This window comes from Heterodontus francisci, chromosome 41 (assembly GCF_036365525.1).
Source record: "Heterodontus francisci isolate sHetFra1 chromosome 41, sHetFra1.hap1, whole genome shotgun sequence".
NCBI classification, from domain to species: domain Eukaryota; kingdom Metazoa; phylum Chordata; class Chondrichthyes; order Heterodontiformes; family Heterodontidae; genus Heterodontus; species Heterodontus francisci.
In genome coordinates, this window is record NC_090411.1 from 33,917,871 (window position 1) to 33,944,245 (window position 26,375).

Below are 26,375 nucleotides of genomic sequence, written 5' to 3' on the forward strand. Positions count from 1 at the left end.
TGAAAGTTACTATTGAATCTGCTTCCACTGCCCTTTCAGGCAGCGCATTCCAGATCACAACAACTCACTGTGTAAAGTAAATTCTACTCTCTCTGGTGCTTTTGTCAATAATCTATAATGTGTGTCCTCTGCTCCCTTTAAGAATGAACACGTCTTATTTTAACAAACAACCATTTCAGATGAAAGTGCAAATCTTTCCCAGCACTGAATGTGTACATCAGACCGTGTCTGTTTAGTTATTTTCCTTAACCCCAGCTCCTCACTTGGTTTGAGCACATCAGCATGCTTGTTATCCTTCTCAACTGTGTCACCTTGGGAATGTACCAACCTTGTGAAGACGTGGACTGTTCCAGTGACAGATGTAGGATATTACAGGTAGGAAATCTCAATTTCTTCCATTTTGGAATAACTCATCTATAGAAATGCATGTAGACTGACAAAGCTTCTGCCTCTTCTGACCCTCATCTTTCAGCTTGAGGAAGCATAGCATTGGATATATTGGCCTTGGAGGGAGTGCAGTGTAGATTTCCCAGAATGATACCTGGACTCCAAAGGTTAAATTACGAGGAGAGATTACACAAACTAGGGTTGGTTTATTCCCTGTAATTTAGAAGGTTAAGGGGTGATTTGATCAAAGTTTTCAAGATATTAAGGAAACTGATAGGGTAGATGGAGAAAAAATATTTCTGCTGGTTGGGGAGTCTAGGACTAGGGGGTCTAGCCTATAAATTAGAGACAGACCTTTCAGGAATGGAATTAGGAAGCACTACTATGCACCAAGGATGGTAGATGTTGGAACTCTCTTCTGCAAACAGCAATTGATGCTAGATCAATTGTAAATTTTAAATCTAACTGATAGATTTTTGTTAACCAAAAGTATTAAGGGATAGGGCAAATGTGGGTATATGGAGTTAGGTCACTGATCAGCCATGATGTCATTGAATGTTGTAATAGGCTCGAGGGGCTGAATGGCCTCCTCCTGTTCCCTACATTCCTATGGCCAGATGTAGCAGTGAGGGATGGCCTTACAAGAGCCAGCACCTCTGGGAGGAGAGGGGAGGGAGTAGTGGAGAACAGTGAGACCTGATATTATTAGCTGACCTGTATCTATGGTGGACACTGGATCAGGAAACCATTTACTGCTGCAGAAGAGTGACCACTATAATCTTCTTATCTCGCGAATATATGGGATATACGTGATGTGGGATTACATATTAAATATGAGGGAATGGGGTTCCTATGTACTGAGAGAACTGGGAATTTAGTGCTGAGAAAACAAACTCTCCTTTCTCTTAGTGTCAGCATCAAGCACATTTACACTATGAATGTTATCTCTCATCTACATGTTGCCTTTTGGCGACATCATCCAAAAACATGTCAGGTTCCACATGTATGCTGATAACTCCCAGCTCTACTTCATCACCATCTCTCTCAACTCCTCCACTGTGTCTAAGTTATCAGACTTCCTGTTTGACATCCAGTACTGGATGAGCAGAAATTTCCTCCAACTAACTATTGGGAAGACTAAAGCCATTGTCTTCAGTCCCCGCCACAAACTGCGTTCCCTAGCCACCGACTTCATCCCTCTCCCTGCCACCTGTCAGGGGCTGAACCAGACAGTTTGCAACCTTGGTGTGCATTTGACCCTGTGATGAGCTTCTGACCACGTATCCGCTCTTTCACCAAGACTGCCTACTTCCACCTCCTTAACATTGCCCGACTCCACCCGTGCCTCAGGTCTCAGCACATCTGTTGCTGAAACCCTCAACCATGCCTTTATTACATCTAGACTTGACTATTCCAACTCTCTCCTGGCTGGTCTCCCATGTTCTCCCCTCCATAAACCAAAACTCTGCTGCCTGTATCCTAACTCGCACCAAATCCCATTTATCTGTCACCTCCTATGCTTGCTCTCCTATATTGGCTCCTGGTTGAGCAACAACTCAAGTTTAAAATTTTCATCCTTGTTTTCAAATTCCTCCATGGTCTCACTCCTCCATATCTCTACCTTCCACAACCTTCTGAGATCTCTGCACTCCTCTAATTCTGACCTCTTGATCATCCCCGATTTTAATCGCTCCACCACTGGCAGCGGTGCCTTCAGCTGTCTGGGCCCTAAGCTCCCTAAACCCCTCCCCTTCTCTCTCCTCCTTTAATCACTCCTTAAAACCTACCTCTTGGACCAAGCTTTTGGTCACCTATCCTAATAACGCCTTATGTGGCTTGGCATGAAATTTTGCGATGTTTCTCTGCATTAAAGGTGTTGTATAAATGCAAGTTGATGTTGTTATGTACTCAGGACAAAAGCAAGACCATGAGGTCCTTTCACAGTTGCCCCAGTTTATACTGGATCCATCCTCGATCCCCATCTTTCTTCCCCCATCGTCACCCTCTGGGAGGGTCAAACAAAACATGAGACCAGTGGGCTGATCAGGAATCTCATGTCAAACAAATTCCTCCCCTGACCCCTCATAGACGATCAGCTAAACCTATGGTGAATCAACTCTTTGATGCAATTTCTTGCCTTCTTCCTGTTTTGACCAGTTTAATTAGTGCTGCGTGTACCTGAGGATAGCATGGGTCAGATGCAGAAAGGTCCATTCAGTAAGCGTACACAATGTGCTTGTATTTTTAGCCTTCATTTATCCTCTCTAACTGTGGTTACCTTCATAGTCTTGTTATCGGCGTACGACATTGTCATTGTGAAAGGCTGCTACTGCAGATTTCAAGAATCATTCAATACTGCAAAACTCTTCAGCTTATCAACACTCTGATAAGCAACCATAAGTTCCGTGTTTACCTTGGTAACAAGACCAGCTGATTACAGATGTTTAACAATGATCTGCCACAGGGGTTCATGCTTGCACCAGCCTTTTACAACATCTGTATGATGGACATGCCCCTGTACTGAATCCTGGAAGCTCATCTATGTCAATAACTCAACATCGAATACGGGAAGCAGGTATAATGCTCACCAGCGACTTGGACCTGCTGGAATGCTACTTCCGGAACAGGTGCCTCCCCTCCAACACCCCCCACCACCCCCCCAACACGCTCCCCACATTCCAGAGGAGATAGTTGGAGTTCTGTCTGAGTAATAATGCGAGCGGGATTTCTTTCTGCAAAAGGTGACATACCGAATCTACCTTACCTGGGTTCCGTAGCCCCAAATCCCCTTACCCAACAAAAATCTATCAATCTCAGTTTTGAAATTTTGGATCGACCCCCAGCATCAACAGCTTTTTGGGGGGAGAGAGTTCCAGATTCCCACTCCCCTTTTGTGTGAAGAAGTGCTTCCTGACATCACCCCTGAGTGGCCTGGCTCTAATGTTAATATTATGCTACCTTGTTCTAGATTCCCTCAGCATTTAACTACCCCATCAACTACCTTGAACATCTCTGTTAGATCACCCCTTAATCTTCTATATTTAATGCTTGAATTGCCTCGTTATTGAAAGCTTTGTGCTGTTCACTTCCACAAGGAACCGAGACAGCTCAGAGACCGAGGACACATTCTGCTATCAGTGCAAGTTGGATTGTAATCCAAGTCTTAGTGCACCACAAGGTCCATTTTAGACACATTCACTCATGGCTTTAAAGCCAGAATCGTAACCTCTTCCTATGCACCTCTTGCTTGTTAGCTGCTGAGAAGCAGACTGTGTTTTACAGATTTACTCCTCTCTACAAAGGATTGTGACCTTTCCCTCTCAGGGGTGACCCCAGAAGGTGATTTTTCTTGATGCACCATCCTAATTGGTGGAATGTTGAACGGGCAACACTGAAGGGCAATCAGTTTGAGACTTGAGGGCGATCTAATTGAATGGTGGAACAGACTCGAGGGGCTGAATGGCCTCCTCCTGTTCCTGTGTTCCCATCGAACAGTTCTTGGGCATCACCGCCTTAAAACTCAGAGGCGAGCGCACCTCTGCCAGGCCTGGACGCCATGCAGAGATTTCACATGGCCCAGGTCCTTAATTGGCCTTGGGTGGGACTTCTGAGGTAGGAAGTCCCGCCTACAGGAGTTGCTAGCCAATCAGGGGGCTGGCAGCTCCTCAGGCCCAGCAGCGCCACCTGGAGCAGTGGCCACTGCTGGGACTGCACCCAGCTTCAGGAGGATCATGGACGCTGGCGCCGAGAAAGATAAGTGGGGTTTTGGGTCTCGCCGGGTATAATCGGCTGGGCCCCAGTGAGGGGGGTGGGGAATCAATCAGGAGGGAGCTGGGAGGTGCACTAGTGGGAGCAGCAGGAGCTGCTGGGAGGACCTCCGTGGGGCACAGGGTGCCTGATCAGTAGGGCCCCCCCCCCCCCACCCCCCGCCCGCACTTGGGCCTCCAAGGGCCAATTGCTGGGCAACCCCCATAGCTGACAAAGTGCCCATCTGCCATTCGTAATATACCAGCAGTGGTGGGAGAAGGCCCTTAAGCGGCAAATAATTGGCCACTTAAGGGCCTCGATTAGTCTGGGGCAGGTGGGCTGTTTGCCACCTCGCTGCCTGCTCATAAAACTGCAGCGGGGACAGGAAGGCGACTGGAACAGCACCCTTGCCTCTCACACAATTATATGCCACCATGGTTGGGGAGTGGGGGTGTAAAATCCAGCCTTTATCTCCTCTCTCTTCATTTCCCACTAGAGGAATTAGTTTTCTAGTGTCTACACTAAAGAATCCTTGTAACATTTTAAACATGAGTTGTGATATCCATAACTGAACAGCTACTCCAGATAAGCTCTAACCAAGGCTCTATACAACTGAAACATCACTTCCACCCCTTAAAATTCCAATCTCCTCGATATATGTGATGAGTTCAAAATGGTGTAGTGAAAGCATCTTCACTGAAAACTATTCCTCGCTAACCCATTATTGCTGTGTTCTTGTTGCAATCTATCCCCACTAAAAAGAAAGATTAAGATTATAAGAGGGAATTAAATATGGAAGGCTTTACATTGGCAAAATTAACAGGTGATCAACAACAACCTGCATTTATATAGCACCTTTTAGTTAGTAAAATATTACAAGGTACTTCATAGGAGCGATTATCAAACAAGATTTGACACAGAGCCATGTGAGGAATCATTCGGAGAGGTGTTCAAAAGCTTGGTCAAAGAGGTAGGTTTTGAGAAGCATCTCCAAGTGGGTGAGAGAAGTGGAGAGGTTTATGGAGCATAGGGCCCGGGCAAGTGAAGGCCGCCAATGGTGGGGTGATGAAAATTGGGGATATGTAAGAGGCCAGAATTGGAGGAACGCAGAGATCTTGGAGGGTTGTAGGGCTGGAGGAAGGCACAGAGATAAGGGATCACATAATGGCTGCTATCACCCTGACATCTCCAGCCGACACAATCGGTTGACCAAGTTTAAAGTCCGAACCCAGGCCAAATTAAAGTATTTGTTACTTTCCAGGCTTTCGACGACTTTATCTTCATTTTCTTCGCCATGGAGATGGTGGTCAAGATGGTTGCCTTGGGGATTGTCGGGAAGAAGTGTTACCTTGGCGACACGTGGAATCGGTTGGATTTCTTCATCGTGATGTCCGGGTAAGTGCGAGGTGAGCTGAAGTCGGCTCAGCTCTTAACGTCAAAAGCAAAATGCAAATTAGCATTTATATGAACAGGCCAATTATTTCTAACGGGCTGTTGACAGTTTGAGAGTGTAAATTTAAAATTAAACGTAGCTTCGATTCTAAGCCTTTCACTCTCACCATCTCCCTCCTGTTCTTGCATTTATGCTGCAATAACTGGTAAAATATATTGATGTAAAATATATTGATGTAATTCCTCAGGATTTTCTAACAAATTGTCCTTGAAATATATTGGATGAGAAACATCACTGTGAAATATACTGGCTGAGAGATTATCGAAGCACCACTCGCTGTTCATCCATATTTTGCACTTTTTTTTAACCCCATGAGTTCTCTGCTCATCACAGTGAGGGATGTTAGTGACAGGAATGGAAGAAATTTCATTTCAGGATACAGGTTTTAGCATCAAACTTATCCAGAGCAAGTGCAGCACGGGGTTAGATACAGAGTAAAGCTACCTCTACACTGTCCCCATCAAACACTCCCAGGACAGGTACAGCACGGGGTTAGATACAGAGTAAAGCTCCCTCTACACTGTCCCCATCAAACACTCCCAGGACAGGTACAGCACGGAAAAAAAAAAAACGGGGGTTAGATACAGAGTAAAGCTCCCTCCACTCTTTCCTGGTGACCTCCTTTAACCTAACTACACCAGTGTGACATTTGCATATTCAAGGCTAGCTATTTCATGCCAATTACAAGTCTTCTTCTTCTTTGGCCTCCTTGTCTCGAGAGACAATGGGTAAGCGCCTGGAGGTGGTCAGTGGTTTGTGAAGCAGCGCCTGGAGTGGCTATAAAGGTCAATTCTAGAGTGACAGACTCTTCCACAGGTGCTACAGATAAAATTGGTTGTCGGGGCTAATTACAAGTGAGATTTGTTCAATGCCAGTTTATGCTGTAGACTTTGTTTAGATTCCTTATACCCTTCAGACAGAGGAGAGTTTTATCCTGCTGGTGTTTCTGGATTCAACCCAGGTTCCACAGCAACACACACTGTAAAAATCTGAGCTATTATTTTCCTACTGTGGAAAAGTAATAAAAAAAAAACAAAAAAAACGGGGTTAGATACAGAGTAAAGCTCCCTCTACACTGTCCCCATCAAACACTCCCAGGACAGGTACAGCACGGGGTTAGATACTTAAGAGCTTTAAACCTATTTAAATGTCTGTTAATTGGACAATATTTGTCCACTCTGATATAGCTCTCCTGGATGTATTTCAAGTTATAATTACTGTGCCTCTAGCAGTTCTGAATGGTATTAACTAAAGATTCGTAGGTTAGGGCTGTTGTATGTTCAAGGTGATTGAAATGTGCATGAGCATAGACTGTGCAGTCACTTTGTGCCATTTTTGTAAATAAAATAGTTTTGGACAATAAAAAAAAAACGGGGTTAGATACAGAGTAAAGCTCCCTCTACACTGTCCCCATCAAACACTCCCAGGACAGGTACAGCACAGGGTTAGATACAGAGTAAAACTCCCTCTACACTGTCCCCATCAAACACTCCCAGGACAGGTCCAGCCACGGGGGTAGATACAGAGTAAAACTCCCTCTACACTGTCCCCATCAAACACTCCCAGGACAGGTACAGCCACGGGGGGTAGATACAGAGTAAAACTCCCTCTACACAGTCCCCATCAAACACTTCCAATCCTGATTGAGTTGGAGGAGCAATCAGTAAGGAAACAAGAGAATAGCAAAGAAATAGAGAGAAACAATGAAAAACTAAAACTACTTTATAATCAGTTCCTTATTAGTCAGAGACAGATGAACCCATTAAAAAGAGAGAAAAGACATTGCAACAAAGATCTGGTCAGACAGGGAGGTTCGAGACTGCCCAACACAAGGACACAGAAAGGGTGGAATGTTCCCAGTCCCACGGGGATGGAATTGAAGAGGGAACCCGGAGGAAAGTCAGAAATATTTATGCTGGATCAGCAGGCCAACGCATTCCAGCCTCGGTACAATCTTCCTGGAGCTGCCTCTTGGGAAGATCTCCCAGGCAGGTGCACTGATGGTCGGTGTGGGGTTGGGACGTGCAAGTAGCCCTGCACCTCAATTATCCTTTGAAGTGAACAAGATTCCGCCCACAGAAAGCAAAGCTGACAAAGAGGGAGAGATGGACTGCAGTCCAGGGATTCAGAGACAAGGCAGTGCTGATAAACAGGGAGAGTGAGGAATAGGCAGGTGAAGATAGAGGCCATTGTATCTTTTCCGGGAAGAGTAGATATACATTCGAAGCAGAATAAGATACAGGAATTAATGTTTCATCTCAGTTTGAGAGGGAAATTTGCAAACATTCTCTTAACAATCAGAATCTGGCAGTGTTTCAATGAGATGATCGGTTTGGAGCAGACTGCTCCAGCCAAGAGACTGAGGATGGAGTTTTATTCGCAAGAACAAGATGTTGAATTCTGTTATATATAATGTTGGTTCCAATCTTTCACAGAATCACAGAATAATACAGCGCAGAAGAGGCCCTTCGGCCCATCGAGTCTGCACCGATGCATTAAAGACACCTGACCTGTCTACCTAATCCCATTTGCCAGCACTTGGCCCATAGCCTTGAATGTTATGACGTGCCAAGTGCTCATCCAGGTACTTTTTAAAGGACGTGAGGCAACCCGCCTCTACCACCCTCCCAGGCAATGTATTCCAGACCGTCACCACCCTCTGGGTAAAAAAGTTCTTCCTCAAATCCCCCTTAAACCTCCTACCCCTCACCTTAAACTTGTGTCACCTAGTAACTGACCCTTCAACTAAGGGGAACAGCTGCTCCCTATCCACCCTGTCCATGCCCCTCATAATCTTGTATATCTCGATCACGTCACCCCTCAGTCTTCTCTGCCCCAGTGAAAACAACCCAAGCCTATCCAACCTCTCTTCATTGCTTAAATGTTCCATCCCAGGCACCATCCTGGTGAATCGTCTCTGCACCCCCTCCAATGCAATCACATCCTTCCTATAATGCGGCGACCAGAATTGCACACAGTACTCCAGCTGTGGCCTTACCAAAGGTCTATACAACTCCAACATGACCTCCCTGCTTTTGTAATCTATGCCTCGATTGAGAAAGGCAAGTGTCCCATATGCCTTTTTCACCACCCTATTACCCTGCCCTTCTGCCTTCAGAGATCTATGGACAAACACGCCAAGGTCCCTTTGTTCCTCGGAACTTCCCAGTGTCAGGCCATTCATTGAATACTTCCGTGTCACATTACTCCTTCCAAAGTGTATCACCTCACACTTTTCAGTGTTAAATTCCATCTGCCACCTTTCTGCCTATTTGACCATCCCGTCTATATCTTCCTGTAACCCAAGACACTCAACCTCACTGTTAACCACTCGGCCAATCTTTGTGTCATCCACGAACTTACTGATCCTACCCCCCACATAGTCATCAATGTCGTTTAATCTTTAATAAAGTTATTCCTTCCAAAAGAATTAGTAAAGTTTACAGCACAGAAGGGGGCTATTCAGTTTCTTGCGTCTGTGCAGAGTTTTTTTTAAGTAATCCAGAATTAATGCCAGTGCCCCACAGTCTCCTCACAGTCCTGCGCCTTCCTCTGCTTCAAGTATTTAGTTACTCTTCCTTTTAAAAGAGGCACACCCTGTGTTAAAGCATTTCAAGCTGCAGAAACCCTCTGAATAACGAACTGTATCTCCAACTCATTCAACAAACTTTTTACAAGAGGAAACGGTCTTTGCTCCCCATTTGCCCTCTCCGGTTCTGAGGAGGCATCTACAGGTCTAGATTTTACCAGACCTCTAGAGACGGGTGAGGAATGGCGGTGGGGGGGGGGGGGGGGGCGCGGTGGAGTGTCTGTTACCTTCCTGCCTCCATGGCATTTTACTAGCAGTAGGGAAGGTGGAGGACAGCCCTCCTACTCAGATGCCAAGTGAGCCAGTTAAGGGCCTCTTCCTGCTGCCCCCAGCATTTTACCAGCGGAGGGTGGGCCCACCGCCACGCGTCCTCCCTGCGGGTTCAGTGGGGCAGGGGGGTGCTTCCTAATCGGTACTCTGTGGCTCAGAGGGAGAGGCCCCCTGGCAGCGATGACCATCCTTGCGGGAACCCCCTCCACCCTCACCGACATACCCACCCTCGCCAAGGCCTGCCTGACCGGCCCTGGTGACCCCAGACCTCACTTACCGGTACCAAGGGTGGCGTTCATTAATGGATTTTTCTTAATTCTTTCATGGGAAGTGGGCGTCACTGGCAAAGCCAGCATTTGTTGCCCATCCTTAATTTCTCTCGACAACTGAGTGGCTTGCTAGGCTATTTCAGAGGGCGGTTAAGAGTCGACCACATTGCTGTGGGTCTGCAGTCACATGTAGGCCAGACCAGGTAAGAACAGCAGATTTCCTTCCCTAAAGGGCATTAGTGAACCAGAAGGGTTTTTTTTTTAACAACAATCGACGATAGTTTCATGACACCATTACTGAGACTAGCTTTCAATTCCAGATTTTTATTGATTAATTGAATTTAAATTCCGCCAGCTGCCATGGTGGGATTTGAACCCATGTCCCCAGGACATTAGCCTGGGCCTCTGGATTACTACTCCATTGACATTAGCACTACACCATCGTCTCCCTGGTGGTGCTGTTGAGACTGAAGAGCTGCTGGCCCTTCGATTGGCTGGCAGCTCCTGGGGGAGAGCGTCCATCTTTTAAAGGGACGGGAGCCCCAATAGCAACTCATGAGTTGCCGGACAAACAGATAATACAGCCGGGGGCCCCACAAATGGCCGAGGCGTGGCTGCGCCTGGCTTTTGGGCCTGTCATCGGGGTCCCTGCCACTCTGACAAAATTGCAGCCGCAGGATGCTAATTGGACACAGTGCCCCAGGCGAGAGAGGGAGAGCAAGAGGAACCCAACGAGGGCTCCTGCTCACTGTCCAGGAACACCCTGCCCCCATCTCTGCACCTCCTCCACTCACCCACAACCCCCACCGACTATGATCAGGATGGTTGGTTGAGAATCCAAGTTGACTGCGATGGACCCCATTTCAAGAGCTTGCACTCACTGTTTATGGAGGCCTGTGTTAGGACAAGAGTTAACAGCTGTCCAGGATTACCCTGGAGTTTCCAGGAAGTTAAAGATTAACCTCTAGGCCACTGCTGTGAGCAAAAGTCCAAGGAGAGAAATTAAAGAATTGTATTTAAAAAAAAATTTATTTGAGTTCTGTTAGAGTGGTTGAAGTATTAGTGATGGGAAAAAGAAGCTGTTTGATTGACACTGAAGAATCATCCAATCAGGGTAATGAAGGGTATGTTTGCTTTCTGATTGGAAAGGCGGGACACTGTGAGGGTGGACGTGTTGGGCAACCAACGGCGGGAGTCTTCACGAGTGGCGGGGGGGGGGGGGGGATGCGGGGAGGTTGGTAGGCAGGAGGTCATGTGATGAAACCTCCAGGAATATGTCCAACCAGAGCTGTCAACCCTAGCTATGGGCCTGGCGCAGGAATTACCATCCGTGGGTCTGTACCCCAAGCCAAGGGTCAGCTGTTTGGGGGAAAAAGAGACAACAAAAATGTGCAAGGGGTTTATGCATTGGGAATTCCGCTCAGAAATGCATTTTGCAATTTCTGAAAGATTATATAAAACAAGCAACGTCAGATATTGGCCTCAATTCCGTTCTCCTACTTCTTGATACTTGACAGTAGAGATCTGAGCGCCAAAGGGACTGTTGCTACATTTCTTGTCGGTCTGGTTTGATTTAGAAGTAGCTTTCCTGCCTTACAAAGCAACAGCCCTAAGACATTCTGATTGCTTCAGACAGCCGCCTGGCTTTGGAGGCACCAGCTTGATAAAGAAATCAACAATTGATTCAGCTTAAAACTGCACCGAGTCTGCAGCCAGCCCCGAGTGGAGCATAATTGCACAAGGGGAGTGATTTACTTTAACCTGTTCACAATGGAATTCATGAAAGCCTTTTCGAGAGGGGAAGTGACAAGGTTATGTGACCTGATCATCTCAAGGAAACCTGTTGCTGACTCAAGCTGTTAAATGTTGTCTTGCAGGTGTCACATTGTGTTTAATAACTGGAGTATTAATAAAGATAATTGAGGCAATCACTGGTACAATTTAACTTTATTGACAGGCAGACTGTTTATGCAAGAAAGGTGCAGAAAGTCATCTTGTTCTACTGGGGCAGGTGTAGCATTGGAGTCATTTGGAATTAATGTTTTGATATAACCAGTCACCAATAAATTACAGAGAATTAAATCAAGTCTACAGCACAGAAACAGGCCATTCGGCCCATCTGCTCCATGCCAGTGTTTATGCTCCACATGAGCCCCCCCCCCCAACCCTACTTCATCTCAGCCTATCAGCATATCCTTCTATTCCTTTCCCCCTCATGTGTTTATCCAGCTTCCTCTTAAATGTATTGATACGATTCACCTCAACCACTCCCTGTGGTAGTGAGTTCCACATTCTCACCACTCCCTGGATAAAGAAGTTTCTCCTGAATTCCCTATTGGATTTATTAGTGACTATCTTACATTTATGGCCTCTAGTTTGGATTCTCTCAAACATCTTCGCTATGTCGACTGCTTCAAAACCTTTCATAATATTAAAGACCTCTATCAGGTCACCTTTCAGCGTTTTTTCTTGAGTGACGAGCCCCAGTTTGTTCAATCTTCCTGGAAATCTGAGTACTCTTTTCTACGTGAAATCCTCTTATCCAGCTGTGAACGTCTAATTCAGCTGTCCCATGCTCCTTTATTTTGCTCATTTCTATATATTCCTGGGAACAACAGGCTTGGAAGATAGTGCTGCCCTTTGCTGGGGATATGTAAGTTCTGCTCTGAAACTCCATCTCCCAAATACTGGTTGCAGGGAAATCCTGAAGCTGATAGATGAGGGGGTCCCCGGTTAGGGAGCAGCGGAGGTGGGGAGAGAGGATGGAAAATCGGACAGGGATCCTGGTGACTATTCAATGTTAAAATGTCCATGTGTGAGGTTTGAGTGAGGGCCAACTTGGGCTCAGCTACAAAGCCCTCCACAGCTGAATAGGGGGCTGATAATCATCGCAGGACTCGCAGCTGATGTTCACCTCAGTTGGACATGGTGCTGGAGAACATTGCCCAGGAAGATCCTACAACAATCAGGAGATCAGTTGGGAAAAACTGGGGAGGGAAAAGGGAAACAAGAAACGCGAATGATAGGTTCTCGGTCTTTTTTTGGTTTAAATAGGCACTGAGGCACCATTTAATCAACAGCTCTTTTTGTGTTCGCATGTTCTCAGTTAATTCCACTCTCATCTCTCATGTCATTGCCATGGAAAATCTCTATACATCAGCAAACTATTCAACTAGCTCAAAAGAATAAACAATTTGCATTTATATAGTGCCTTTTACAACTACAGAACATGCCGAAGCACTTTCCAGCCAATGAAGAACTTTTAAAGTGTAGTCACTGTTGTAATGTGGGAAATGCAGCACAGCAAGCTCCCAAAAAACTGCAATATGATTTTTTTATTCATTCACAGGATGTGGGTGGCTCTGGCTAGGTCAGCATTTATTGCCCATCCTTAATTGCTCTTGAGAAGGTGGTGGTGAGCTGCCTTCTTTATCACTGCAGTCCATGTAGTGTAGGTACACCCACAGTGCTGTTAGGGAGGGGTTTATAGGATTTTGTCCCAGTGACAGTGATGAAACAGCAACATAGTTCCAAGTCAGGATGGTGAGTGGCTTGCAGGAGAACTTGCAGGTGCTGGTGTTCCCATGCACCTGCTGCCATTGATCTTCTAGGTGGTAGAGATTGTGGGTTTGGGAGGTGTTGACTGAGGGATTGCCCATGACACCGTGCAGAATTCCTGTTCTTCTTCAATATGTGCATGGGATCATTTCCATCCATCTGACGTCTCGTACGAAAGACGGCACCTCCGACAGTGCAGCATTCCCTCAGTACTGCACTGGAGTGGCAGACTAGATTTCATGTTCAAGTCTCTGGAGTTGGACTTGAACTCACAACCTTCTGCCTCAGAGATCAGGGTGCTACCCACTGAGCCACAGCATAATATAAGTTGATTGCAATGCTCCAGAACTAATGATTCCATATCATCTGAAGGATCCAGAAGTGGAACTATTGTCAGATACTTTCATACACACAACTCAAGAGTGAGACTGTTTAGTTAAAAACCAGATGGCTGGTGATCCAATAAGCAGAAGCTTACAAAAGAAATCTATAAAGAAAGTTTTGTGCTCATGCTTCAGTTTTTGCTAAAGATATTTTTGCAGCGGAGGTCAACTGCAGGGTCATGTGATTTACGTGCTCTTTGACCCTGGGTTCCAGCTGTATTATTGGAAGCAACTCAGGGGAAAAGCAACAGAGGTCAACTGTCTCGTGAAACTAAACTTAAACATGTTCACAACAGAGGAAGTATCTCAGCGAATAACTCACTGAGTGGCCGCGAATGCTAGTTCATTCAGACAGCAAGTGCCCCATCACAGTATCCAACCTTTTCTTAAATTGATCCCAATGTTTTCATCTACACCACCCAGCCTGTGCTTTGAAAAGATTGTTTTTAATCAAGTGCTGAACTTTAACAAAAGAGGACCAGAGAGGCAGTTCAAGGGTCTACCATCCATGGGTGGCAGAATGGGAGGAAATGGGATTTACACAGAAGGCTAGAGTCAGGAGAATTGGAGGGTTCAGGAAAGGATATTGGGCTGGAGAACATTGGAGAGTTCGAGTGGGCTGAGGCCATGGATGAAAATAAGGATTTTGATTTGAATGCATTCGGCATTCAGGAGCAAGTGTAAATCATCAAAGAAGGGGAGGATGGGTGAGCGGAGCTTAATCCGGGACTGGATACATGTAGCGGAGTTTTGAACAAGCTGGAATTTAAGGAGAGTGGAGACTGGGAAATGAGAAAGATTAGAGATCCAATTCTGGATCTGTCAAGGTCACCTACACGGTTCCTGGTGGCTGAGGGTTGAGGTCAGGGTTGAAGTGGGCAATGATGCAGCAGTAGAGGCAAGCCTTTTTGATAACCAATAGGATATAGGAGTTGAGGGGTTAAAGGTCAGCATACAATGACAAGGCTGTGAATGGCCAAGAGGGGCCTTGGGAAGCAAGGGTGGAGGAGTCAGTGGCAGGTATGTGTTGGAATGTCAACTTTCATAATCCCGATAGTGAGCTAGAGAGAAATATCAGATAAGAAATCTGAGAGCATAGAGCTAGAGAATGACAGAGAGGTAGAGATGAGAATAATTCGACACAAGTGAGGTGCCAACTTCTGTTGGGTGTGTACTGTGCCCATATAGGAGTTGGCATGGAGGAATAGATGATTCATACAGTACCAGACGGGAGCAAGTTGTCAGTATCAACTATATATATATATATATATATATATATATTTTTATAAAATGCAGTCCTCCTTCATGCAGAGTCTGTGTGGTGTTAACTGATCTCAGACAGGCAATGACGGAGCAAGCAGCAGAACGGACAATATCGGCCTGGGCTCTAGCTCCCTATCACTGTCTGGCCAGTCCCACTATCCGATTGCCAAGTGCGCTATGTGAGCTTTAGGTGACGCCTGGATTGGGCTTGGCTATGATGCTGTCATAGTGGAATAGCTTGACTGGGTTTTTTGAGCAACTTACGAGAGGGTTATTGCCCCATTGTAGAATCCCTACCCTAGCATCTTCACCATTGTGGGGTGAGGGGCGGGGAGTGGTGGGAAAAGAGAGGGGAATTGGAGAACAGGAACAAAATAATTCCACCCGACATTTCCTGATAGCCTTGTGCCCTTTTAGGGGACACTCCAGTGGGTAGCACTCTTGCCTCTGAGGTCATGGGGTCGAGCCCCGTTTCAGTCAAAAGAACGGGTGGAGACGGAATTTGAGATGCTGACTCCCTCTGCGTGTCTGTCAGGAGTGTCCAGGAATCCCTGTCCCGGTTTCATTTAACCCTTTAGATGCTGCAGATAGTGCTGCCCACTCTGGCCAAATAGCAACGGTTTAATGGGTGGGTGAGGAACTCTGCATTGGTGTGAGCATGCAGACACAAAAACCTCCCCAGGGCAGCAGAATTGAGGTTTCTGCTGGCCAGTGTGAGTGGGCTGACACCTTAACTTGACCTATAGTTGGTGAACTGGCTACTGTGATCTAAATGCACATGTTCAGCTTACACAGTGAAGGTGACCTTGCTCCAAGTGCCTATAGTCCTGTTATCATGTTGCTTCTCACTCTCTTGAGAAGCCAGTGTACGATCTGAAATCTAAGAGCCTTCATTTGTATGCCTATGGAAGATTATGAGTCAAAAATTGGTTTAAATGCACCCCCCCCCCCCCCATTAAAAACACAATATTCCCTACAGAGTGTGTTTGAAAATGAAGCTGAAACTTTAGATAAGGTTCCTCTGTACCTCAGCGATGGTGACAGTAGAATGCTGATGTGAAGGACCCTTCCCCATGGACAGCACTATGTCCTCCTCTCTAGAACAAGTGACTGAATATTAACCTAAGGAATCAAACCAATTCTGTCTGTGAGAGGCAGAACTGACGTCACAATAAAGGCAGCTCTGATGAAGCTGAGCTGTTTTCATGTTCCAATGTAGCAAAGGGCTTTGTATAATTCAAGAAAGAACTTGCATTTACTTCCACAAACTCAGGACATCCCAAAATGCTTTACGGCCAATGAAGTGCTTTTGAAACACAGTCACTGTTGTAATGTAGGACACATGGCAACTTAAAGTGATTTATGGCTTTAACCCCTTATCGGGACTAAACCAAATCAGGAGTATATCCTTATGAATCTCCTTTAATTAAGTTCAAACCAGACAAATTCTTATAGACACTTATTTGGGTACAAAGAATTGAACTAACTTTCCCTCAAAGAAAGAAAGCTAACAAAGTATATTACCATCTTTCAGATAGCCTATTTTTAATAATTATGGCTAAGTCATAAATATCCAAGATATTATAAGGGTCTGGGAAACGCTCTTCAATATGTATCTCTCTACCTGAAGAGACAGAGAGAGGGGGTTCTTGTAGTTGTATACAGAATACTACATGAGATGATTTATTAACTTTTATATATTTATTAAAGAATTTAACATGCAATAAACTTCTAAGTTGATAAATATATCACAATATCAAATATTACTGTGAGATGTAACACATAATCTTATTTCTAACATAGAATCCAAAAGTTGAACCTTGCTAATGTTACAGCAAAATATCTTGAAATATCCATCAAAATTTAAAGTAAACTTTTATCTTAAATCCCCCAAGTAAGGCATAGGGTGAGAAGTATTGTTTGAGGAATTCAACACTTCTAATTTTTTGCTTCAGAACCTCTTATGTTTATACTGTTTCTGAGGTGTCCTATGACCTCTTAGCATATAGGTGTTACCTTTCTGTGTGTGTTTTTCTTGCTTTCAAGATCCATATTTGGTAGTATCATTAACTAACTCTCCACTTAACGTTTTACTGGAAATCCCCTGTTCTTGAAGTTGTGAGCATTTATCTGGTCAAAATGTTTATAAATGTGTTTACTTGACCTCTTGTTCCTGTACGTCCATTCCATTTATTGTTTTATTGTCTATAATTGCCTTTTTATGGTACCTTAAAGCAACCTTTTGAGACAATCTGTCTGCATCAACAACCTCATAAACTAATTACGTTTATTGCTACCGGCTACCGATGTCACACAGAATATTTCAATGTATGTGTTTATCTTTCAAGGTCCTGGCAACAGAGACACTGAAATGGATTTCCCAACTTGTTTCTGGTTCATAACAGGGACCTTGAATTTTTTTAACTCTACCTTCTTAAAGGTGAATGTCAGTGAGTCTTGAAAACTGATCATTTATTCAATCTTTAATTATAAAAGGTATAATATATTAACTGTATCCAAATGCTACATAATTAAGCCTATTATACCTATATTCCATCACAAGCTAATTTGCACACAGCAAGCTCCCACACACAGCAATGTGATCATCCGTCAGTCGTGTTGGTTTCAGGGTAATTAATGGCTGTGCAAACTGGTGAGAATTCCCCCTGCTAGTCTTTAAATGGTACCATGGGATCTTTTACATCCACCTGAGATGGGCAGCTAGCGATTTGGTTTTAATTTCTCACCTAAAGGGTAGAATCTCTGATAGCTCAGCTCCTCAGTAATGGGCGTGCCAGACTAGATTAGGTCTCTGGAATGGGGCTTGAACCCAGGTCAATTCTGGATCGGAAGCAAGAGCCACGGGTGACAGCATGCTTAAAGCCAAAAAGGGCAGGTCCTGGACAATAAGATGCTTTTGTTGCTTCTTGAGGCCCTGGTGTATCTTCAAATGATGTTGGAAATTCTCTAAGAAAACTGATGTCTCTGTGCTCTATTATAAAGGTCCGTTTACTGGGAGAGAGTAGTTCTACTTTACAGCTGGCCGGACCAGCAATGATCGTAACAAACAGTGACTACCAAAAGTGGGAATAAAACTCCGATCCCCCAATATTGGCATCTCTGAGCGTGGGGCGACCCAAAAAAAAGCAATTCATATTCCAAACAGACAATCCCTTGAAATGTTGCTCAGTGTTTGCCTGAAATAGCTGCTGAAGAAAGGTTTGAATGATGGTCCCACGGCCCTGATTAATTCCTTCATCCCACCAGCCATTTATATCAGAGATCTACATATTGCCTGTTAACAACTTGAACTGTAACTTGCCACAAGCATGGATGTAAACTGAAGCCTCCAGGACCAGTTGGAGTCAGGGACCAGAGATAGTTGGCTTGCTGAGTGGAGAGAAGATGATCTGTAATTTGTCTGTGTTGCTTGCAGCCCCATTAATCTCACTGGGAATAATTATGTTCAGTGAGATAGAGAGGGAGCCTTGGTAATTATTTCTGTAACACCGGTCTGCTTGTGAATTTCGATCTCCCTAGATGGTCTCGGCAAGGTGTGAGCACACACAGTAATTCCATCAGAGTCACAAATACCTGCTGGAGTGTTGTAGATTATATGAGGACAGTTGGCAAGTGTTGATCCAGGGTTCACAATGTTAACGGTGCTGAAGGGTTCATATGGGAAGTAAACTCAAGTTTAAAAAATTAGCAAGCTAGGAATAAGAAGGAATATTTTCTCTAGAAAAGAGACTGAGAGGTGACCTAAAAAAAAGACTTGCAATTATATAGCCTCAACCTCAACCTCAAATCTCCCAAAGCACTTTACAGCCAATGAAGTACTTTTCTTGAAGTGTAGTCACCATCGTTATGTTCGAAATGTGGCAGCTAATTTGTGCACAGCAAGATCCCACAAACAGCAATGTGATACTGACCAGATCATCTGTCTTAATGATGTAATTGTGGATAAAGGGAGAACTTCCATACTCTTCTTCAAAATAGTAGCCATGCAATCTATCTAAAAGAGCAGATGGGACCTCTGTTTAGGATCTCCATCTGAAAGATGACACCTCCAACAGTGCAGTACTCCCTCAGTAATGCACAGCGAGGGTCAGCCTACATTTCTGTGCTGAAGTCTCTGGAGTGGGTCCCGAACCCACAACCTTCTGACTCAAGCATCACCTGCAAGTTCCCCTCCAAGCCACACACCATCCTGACTTGCACCTACATCACTGTTCCTTCACTGTCACTGGGTCAAAATCCTGGAACTCCCTTCCTAACAGCACTGTGGGTGAACCTACCCCACATGGACTGCAGCGGTTCAAGAAGGCAGCTCACCACCACCTTCTCAAGGGCAATTAGGGATGGGCAATAAATGCTGGCCTGGCCAGTGACGCCCACATCCCAAGAATGAATAAAAAAAAAGCGAGAGTGCTACCCACTAAATCACAGCTGATAGACCTGACACAGGTCCTTAAAGTTATGAAAGGGTTCAATAGGGTAGACGTACAGAAGACGTTTCCACTTTTGGGGAAATGCAAAACTAGGGATCGTAAATATAAGACAGTCACTAAAAAAAATTCAGTAGGGTTTTTAGGAGAAAGTTCTTTACCCAGAGAGTGGTGAGAATGTGGAACTTGTTACCACAGGTAGTGGTTGAGGGGAATAGTATCGATACATTTAAGGGGAAGCTGGACAAAAACTTGAAGGAGAAAGGGATAAAATGATATGTTGATGGGGTGAGTTGAAGAGGGGTGGAAGGCTCATGTACAGCATAAACACTGGCATAGACCAGTTCATAGAATTGTAGAATCACAGAATGGTTTCAGTGGAGATGGAGGCCATTCAGCCCTTCCTGTCTGTGCTGGCTCTCTGCAAGTGCAACTCAGCTAGTCCCACTCCCCCATCCTTTCCCTGTAACCCTGAAAATTTCCTCTCTTCCGGTATTCATTCAATTCCCTTTTGAAAGTCACGATTAGCCGAATGGCCTATTTCTGTGCTGAAGACTTGATGTAATTCTATGTAAGGGAGATTAAGGGGAACCTTTTGCACCCAAAGGGTTGTGATATTGCAGAGTATGTTACGGTAGTGTTCATTGAAGCAAGGGGTCCAGCAGACAATTAGTTGTGTTTCTGTAGAGCAAAGGAGATTGGAGGCTATGGTGAGAAGCTGGCTAGTCTCTGAAATGAAGAAGTACTAATGGGCTAGCTCTGCATTCAGCTGCTTGTGGAGAGAGGTAGTCATCACAGAGAGTGCTGTTAGTGGCTGCAGGAGTCCAATTGTGTGATCAGCCCTGGTGGGATGGAGGGAGTTGATATGCAATGTTTTAACAACATTTGGTATCTGTAAGAAATTGAGCCAATTGCAGGACGTGGAAATGGCAAATTATCCTAATTTACAAAGTTATTGTTTAAAAAGTTAAAGAGCTATCCAATTATTCCCACTCTCCTTGCTCTTTCCGCATAGCCCTGAATTGTTTTACTTTCAATTATTCATCCAATTCCCTTTTTGAAAGTTACCATTGAATCCGTTTCCATTGCCCTTTCAGGAGCTTCATTCCAGGTAATTATTGCATTGCTGCTGTGGGATCTTACTCTGTACAAACTGCATATTCTACATCACAACAGTGGCCAGACTTCACAAGTACTCCATTGGCTGTAAAGTGCTTTGGGATGTCCTGAGGCTGTGAAAGGTGCTATAGAAATGCAAGTCTTTCTTCTCCGGGAAACTCTTCAGTTTGCAATTGTTGATTTTGTGTCTTGTTCTGTCTCTCACAGAATGGTGGAGTACTCACTGGACTTGCAGAATGTCAGCCTCTCTGCAATCCGGACTGTTCGCGTCCTGCGACCATTGAAGGCCATCAATCGGGTTCCTAGTAAGTAACATCGTCCATCTCCACCCCTGCCTCAGCTCATCTGCTGCTGAAACCCTCGTCCATGCCTCTGTTACCTCCAAATGCGACTATTCCAACACTCTCAGAGCCGATCTCCCACCTTCCACCCTTTGCAAACTTCAGCTCATCCAAAACTCTGCTTCCGGTATCCTAACTTGCACCAGATCCCATTTCCCCCATCATTCCTGAGCTACATTGTTTACTGGTCAAGAAACACCTTGATTTTAAAAATTCCCATCCTCGTATTCAGATTCCTTCATGGCCTCGCTCCCTTTCCATTTCTGTAACCTCTTCCAGCCCTACAACCCTCTGAGATCTCCCTGCTCCTGCAATTCTGGCCTCATGTGCATCCTCGCTTTTCATCGTTCCATGGTTGGCAGCCATGCCTTCAGCTGCCTGGGCCCTAAGCTCTGGAATTCCCTCCTATACCTCTCTACCGCTCTCTCCTCCTTTTAAGGCGCTTCTTAAAAACTGACCTCTTTAATCGAGCTTTAGGTCACCTGGCCTAATATCTCCTATGTAACTCAGTGCCAAATTTTGTCTGAACAAATTTGTCTGTGAAGCACTTTGGGATGTTTTACTACATTATAATATTTTGTTATGAAGTTATGATAAACCTTTAAAAACACTGGTACGGCCTCAACTGGAGTATTGTGTCCAGTTCTGGGCACCACATTTTAGGAAGGAAGGATGTGAAAACATTAGAGAGGGTGCAGAAAAGATTCATGAGAATGTTTCTAGGGATGAGGAACTTCAGTTACATGGATAGATTGGAGAAACTGGGTCTGTTCTCCATGGAGAAGAGAGCATAAGAGGAGATTTGATAGGGGTGTTCAAAATCATGAGGGGTCTGGACAGAATAGATAGGGAGAAACTGTTCCCATTCACGGAAGGATCCAGCACCAGAGGACACCAATTTAAATGTGTTTGGCAAGGAAGCAATGACAACAGGATGAAAAACCTTTTTATGCAGTGACTGGTTAGGATCTGGAATCTACTGCCTGAGTGTGTGGTGGAGGCAGGTTCAATCAAGGCTTTTAAAAGAGAATTGAATAATTATCTGAAGAGAAAAAAATGTGCAGGACTACAGAGAAAAGGCAGGGGAGTGGGACTAGCTGAGTTTCTCTTGCAGAGATCCAGCACAGAGACGATGGGCCAAATGGTCTCCTTCGGTGATGTAACCGTTCTTTGATTCTATAGAAGCACTATATAAATTCAAGTTGTTGTTGTTGAAATAGATATTATATTCTACACAGACAGAGAGTGCATTTTAACATCACATATCTTACAGGAGACTGCCTGATGCAATAGTCACGTCAGTGTCTAGGGGCTCATATATTCAGGTTGACTTGAGTGCCAAAAAAAAGATATGTGTTATTTCCGATCATGCAAATCTTATTGGCTGCACCAAGCTTGGCTGGACAGCAGAAGCAATTGACCCAAAAAGTCATAGGTTCTCGGTCTCGGGGCAGCCTGTCGCTCTGATTGTCTCATTCTGGTTGGCTGGGCTTCATTGAATGACCATTTGGTTGTCGCTGAACCAAGCCTCTGGGTTAAGTTTGTGAAAGACGGAGGTGTTTAAAGGGTAGGGAAGTCTAGGGAGATTGTCTTTCAAATACTCAGTCAACATCATATTGTAGCTAATAAATGATTGAAAAGTATCTGTTGAAGCTTAGGAAATGTCATCCTTTGGGGAATTCTAGGAGAGCTGTCTGAGGGGTCATTTGGACTTTGTGCAATGATGATAATGTGGGCTATATTAAGTTGGCATTCCCTTTTACATCCCTCTCCACTTTTATTTCCATTGACTTTTGCAAAGATTACATCCTTGCCATGGTCTGTAACCCAAATGTAAGTTGTTCCTGGTGCATTCCCTATTTTCTTAGTGTCCCGTGCTGTCATTTGGCAGAGTTATAGGGAATTAATTGGGATAGCCAAAATCACAAGGGGGGGGGGGGAGGGGGAGGGACGGGAGTTTTGGGGGTACCCTTCTCACTGTCCCAGTTAATTTGTTCTTTCAGGGGAGCGTAATACCGTGCAGTAGACAATGTATTATTCTGCTGCTGAGGTGAAGCTGTGTCCCCTCAAGGCTACACAGGTGTCTGGTCAGTCAGAGCTCAATTGTTTCTTGATGCAGGAAGGTTGTAGATAGACTAAAAATAATCTTGTGAATTTAAAGCTGTGGGTCAGGATGAAATTCTTATTCTTCTTGAAGTGTGATTGCTAAAGTTAGTCAGAGATTACAGACTGACTCGTGTGATAATGCTATTTTCTGTTTCTGGCGAGTTGCTCTCTATAGTGTAAATAATTCATTTTCTTTGTATTTTATTTGAAGTGTAATGTAACAATTTGCATATAGACAAGGCAAGATTTGTATTAGGAGTACTATTTTTATACTTGTATAGATAATACGTGTCATTTACTATTTGGAGCTGGGATAAACAGTTCGTTAATTTTCTTTTGAAGTGATAATTAAGAGAAGGCTTTCAAATCAAACATATTTGTGCACTTAAACCCATCAAAAGCCATCCTTCATGTAAAAACATGTCTACCCTGCATTGGCTTTGCTTGGGAGCACTGAATAAAACCCCTCCCCCTAAAACCGCTTTCAACACAGCACCTGTTGTTCAATTAAAATAAAGTCTAATTTCATTACGATACTAGACTCCAACCAACATCTTAGCTCACTTATTTGACAAGTGTGAGTGAGCTATCCACTTGCAGGACACCTTGGCACCCTGGGCTAGGAGTGAAAAGGACAATACACTCCATTGGAATTCTACCCAACAGTCAGAAACTGAGTGCAATGGTAGTGAGTATGAGGGGTTTGTTCCTTTAAAGTTCTTTAAATGGAAGAGAGTTGGGTCCATTGAAATCCTATATAGAAAGAAAAAGAAAGACTTACATTTCTATAGCACCTTTCATAACCTCAGGGCATCCCAAATGCTTTACAGCCAATGAAGTACTTTTGAAGTGTTGTAATGTAGGAAACGCAGCAGCTGATTTGTACGCAGCAAGCTCCCAACAACAACAATATGAAAGATGACAAGGTAACCTTTTTTTGGTGATGTTGACTGAGGGATAAATATTGGCCAGGACACAAGGGAGAACTCCCCTGCTCTTTTTTTTAATTCATTCATGGGATGTGGGCGTCGCTGGCCAGGCCAGCATTTATTGCCTATCCCGAATTGCCCTTGAGAAGGTGGTGGTGAGCTGCCTTCTTGAACTGCTGCAGTCCATTTGGGGTAGGTACACCCACAGTGCTGTTAGGAAGGGAGTTCCAGCATTTTCACCCAGCAACAGTGAAGGAACGGCGATATAGTTCCAAGTCAGGATGGTGTGTGACTTGGACGGGAACTTGCAGGTGGTGGTGTTCCCATGCATTTGCTGCCCTTGTCCTTCTAGTTGGTAGAGGTCGCGGGTTTGGAAGGTGCTGTCTAAGGAGCCTTGGTGCATTGCTGTAGTGCATCTTGTAGATGGTACACACTGCTGCCACTGTGCGTCGGTGGTGAAGGGAGCGAATGTTTGTAGATGGGGTGCCAATCAAAATAGTGTTTTGGGATTTTTTACACCTACCTATGATAGCAGTCAGGGTCTCGGTTTAATGTCTCATCAGAAAGAGGTGCCTCTGACAGTGCAGCACTCCCTCATTACTGCACTGGGAGCATCAGGCTAGATTCTGTGCTTAACTCTCTTAGAGTGGGGACTTGAACCCACCACCTAACTCAGAGGTGACTGTGCTACCAACTGAGCCACGACTGCCACTTGGTGTACAATGGGACCAAAATGGAAAGTCGATGGGGATGTTCTTAAAGATAAATCAGTAATATATTCATTGTAAGTTATCTGGAGAGCTGCAGTCTACAGAATCTGAATGCTCCACGTACAGTTATTAATCAGGATTAGAAGCTTCTCTGTGTGGCCTGAAGTGATAATATCAGACTTAATGACTATTTGCTCTCTGAACTATTAGACAGTTTTGTTGAAGAAAGATAAGGAGCTCGTCTTGTCAGAATAATCTGCTCAAGTTTCCACCGATATCCACCAGATTAACAGACATGATACGAATAAGGGGACTTTTGTCAAATGTCCACTGAACAGATAAAGCTGAGAAACAACTGTCAGTATTATCAAACTTTACATGCACGGTATTTGTCTGTCCATGATTTTAAAAGGGTAGAGACCTCTAAATAAATGATGAACAAATCTCACGCAAGCATGTTAAACATCTGTACTAAGTCTCTATCTACTAACATCAGCCATGGCTCAGTGGGTTGTGCTCTGCTGTGTAAGTCTAAGGCTGTGGGTTCAAACCTTACTCCAGAGGGTGAAGACCTCAAGATATAATAGCTGGACTCAGCCATACAGCTCCTTGAGCTTGTTCTGTCATTTAGTAAGAACATGGCTGATCAACAACTTCAACTCCATTTTGCTGCACTCTCCCCATATCCCTTAATAGCTAAAAGCTCAATTGATCTCTCTGACTGTACTCAACAAGACAGTATCCACAGCTCTCTGGGGTAGAGAATTCCAAAGATTTACAACCGTAAAGTGCATAATCCAGGATGACACTCCCAAGTTCCAGTACTGAGGGAGTGCTGCACAGTTGGAGGTGCTGTTTTTGTTGGACATAGTAACTAGCTTCTGGTTTTGCCCATTGTGGAATCTTGCTGTGCACAAAATGACTGTCCATTTGTTTAAACGACAACAATTGCTCTACTTCAGAGTAGTTAATTATGAGTGTTTGGGGACATTTGCTAGAGATGGGTATAAATTTACTTTACATTAAATTTTCAAGTGCATACAATCACTTTCAGTACATGTCACACACGAAACAAATTATAAATGTTCAATTCTTCACTTTAAATTGGCATCATGATCAAAAGCTCCTTCAGACTGCAGTGGCAGTCACTGCAAAAAAAGAGACTGATTTATTCTGTAACGACTCCATCTCGAAACACTTCATCTCAAATACTCCTTTCAGCTGCAAGAGCACAGTTCTAGAGCAGAGAAATCTTGCTCCTTTCGCCTTTGGCCTTGTGTTAATTGTGCAGATGAGGGACAGTAGCAGTAATGCAGTGTCATGTTGAATGAGTCTTATTGGAGTTACTGGGGAAATTTGCCTTCTGGCCTGTATAAATATTGGGATTTCTACAATCCCAGTCTCTCCAGGTCAGCAATTTATAAATCATTGGGGTAGCCTCAGCAGGAGTACTGAGTCCAATTTTTGGCACCGTACTTTAGGAAGGAGGTCCAGGACTTGGAGATTTACTAGAATGGTACTAGGCACGAAGGACTTCAGTTTTGTGGAGAGATTTGAGAAGCTGTGGTTGTTCTAATTAGAGGACAGAAGGTTAAGGGGGGATTCAATAGTGTTCAATATCAAGAGGGTTTTTGAGACAGTAGATAAAATCATGGAAATGAATCATACAGAACAGAAGTGACCATTCAGCCCATCGTATCTGTGCCTGCTCTCTGAAAGAGCTATCCAATTAAATCCACTAATCACTAGCTCTTTCAAAGAACCAAGACAGTCATTCAGCTCATTGCTCTTTGTGGAATCTTG

General features: G+C 44.4%; 1 protein-coding gene across 1 annotated transcript in view; it reads left to right on the forward strand.

Annotated features, from left to right (window-relative positions):
* The first annotated feature begins 261 nt into the window (after window positions 1-261).
* The window catches only part of cacna1ia (calcium voltage-gated channel subunit alpha1 Ia), a 235,991-nt gene continuing 209,877 nt past the window's right edge, over window positions 262-26,375 (forward strand). Inside the window, exons 1-3 of the mRNA XM_068020062.1 lie at window positions 262-375; window positions 5,396-5,529; window positions 20,694-20,791. Coding sequence (XP_067876163.1) covers window positions 283-375; window positions 5,396-5,529; window positions 20,694-20,791 — 325 coding nt within the window. The 5' untranslated portion in view covers window positions 262-282. The remainder of the gene's footprint in view (window positions 376-5,395; window positions 5,530-20,693; window positions 20,792-26,375) is intronic.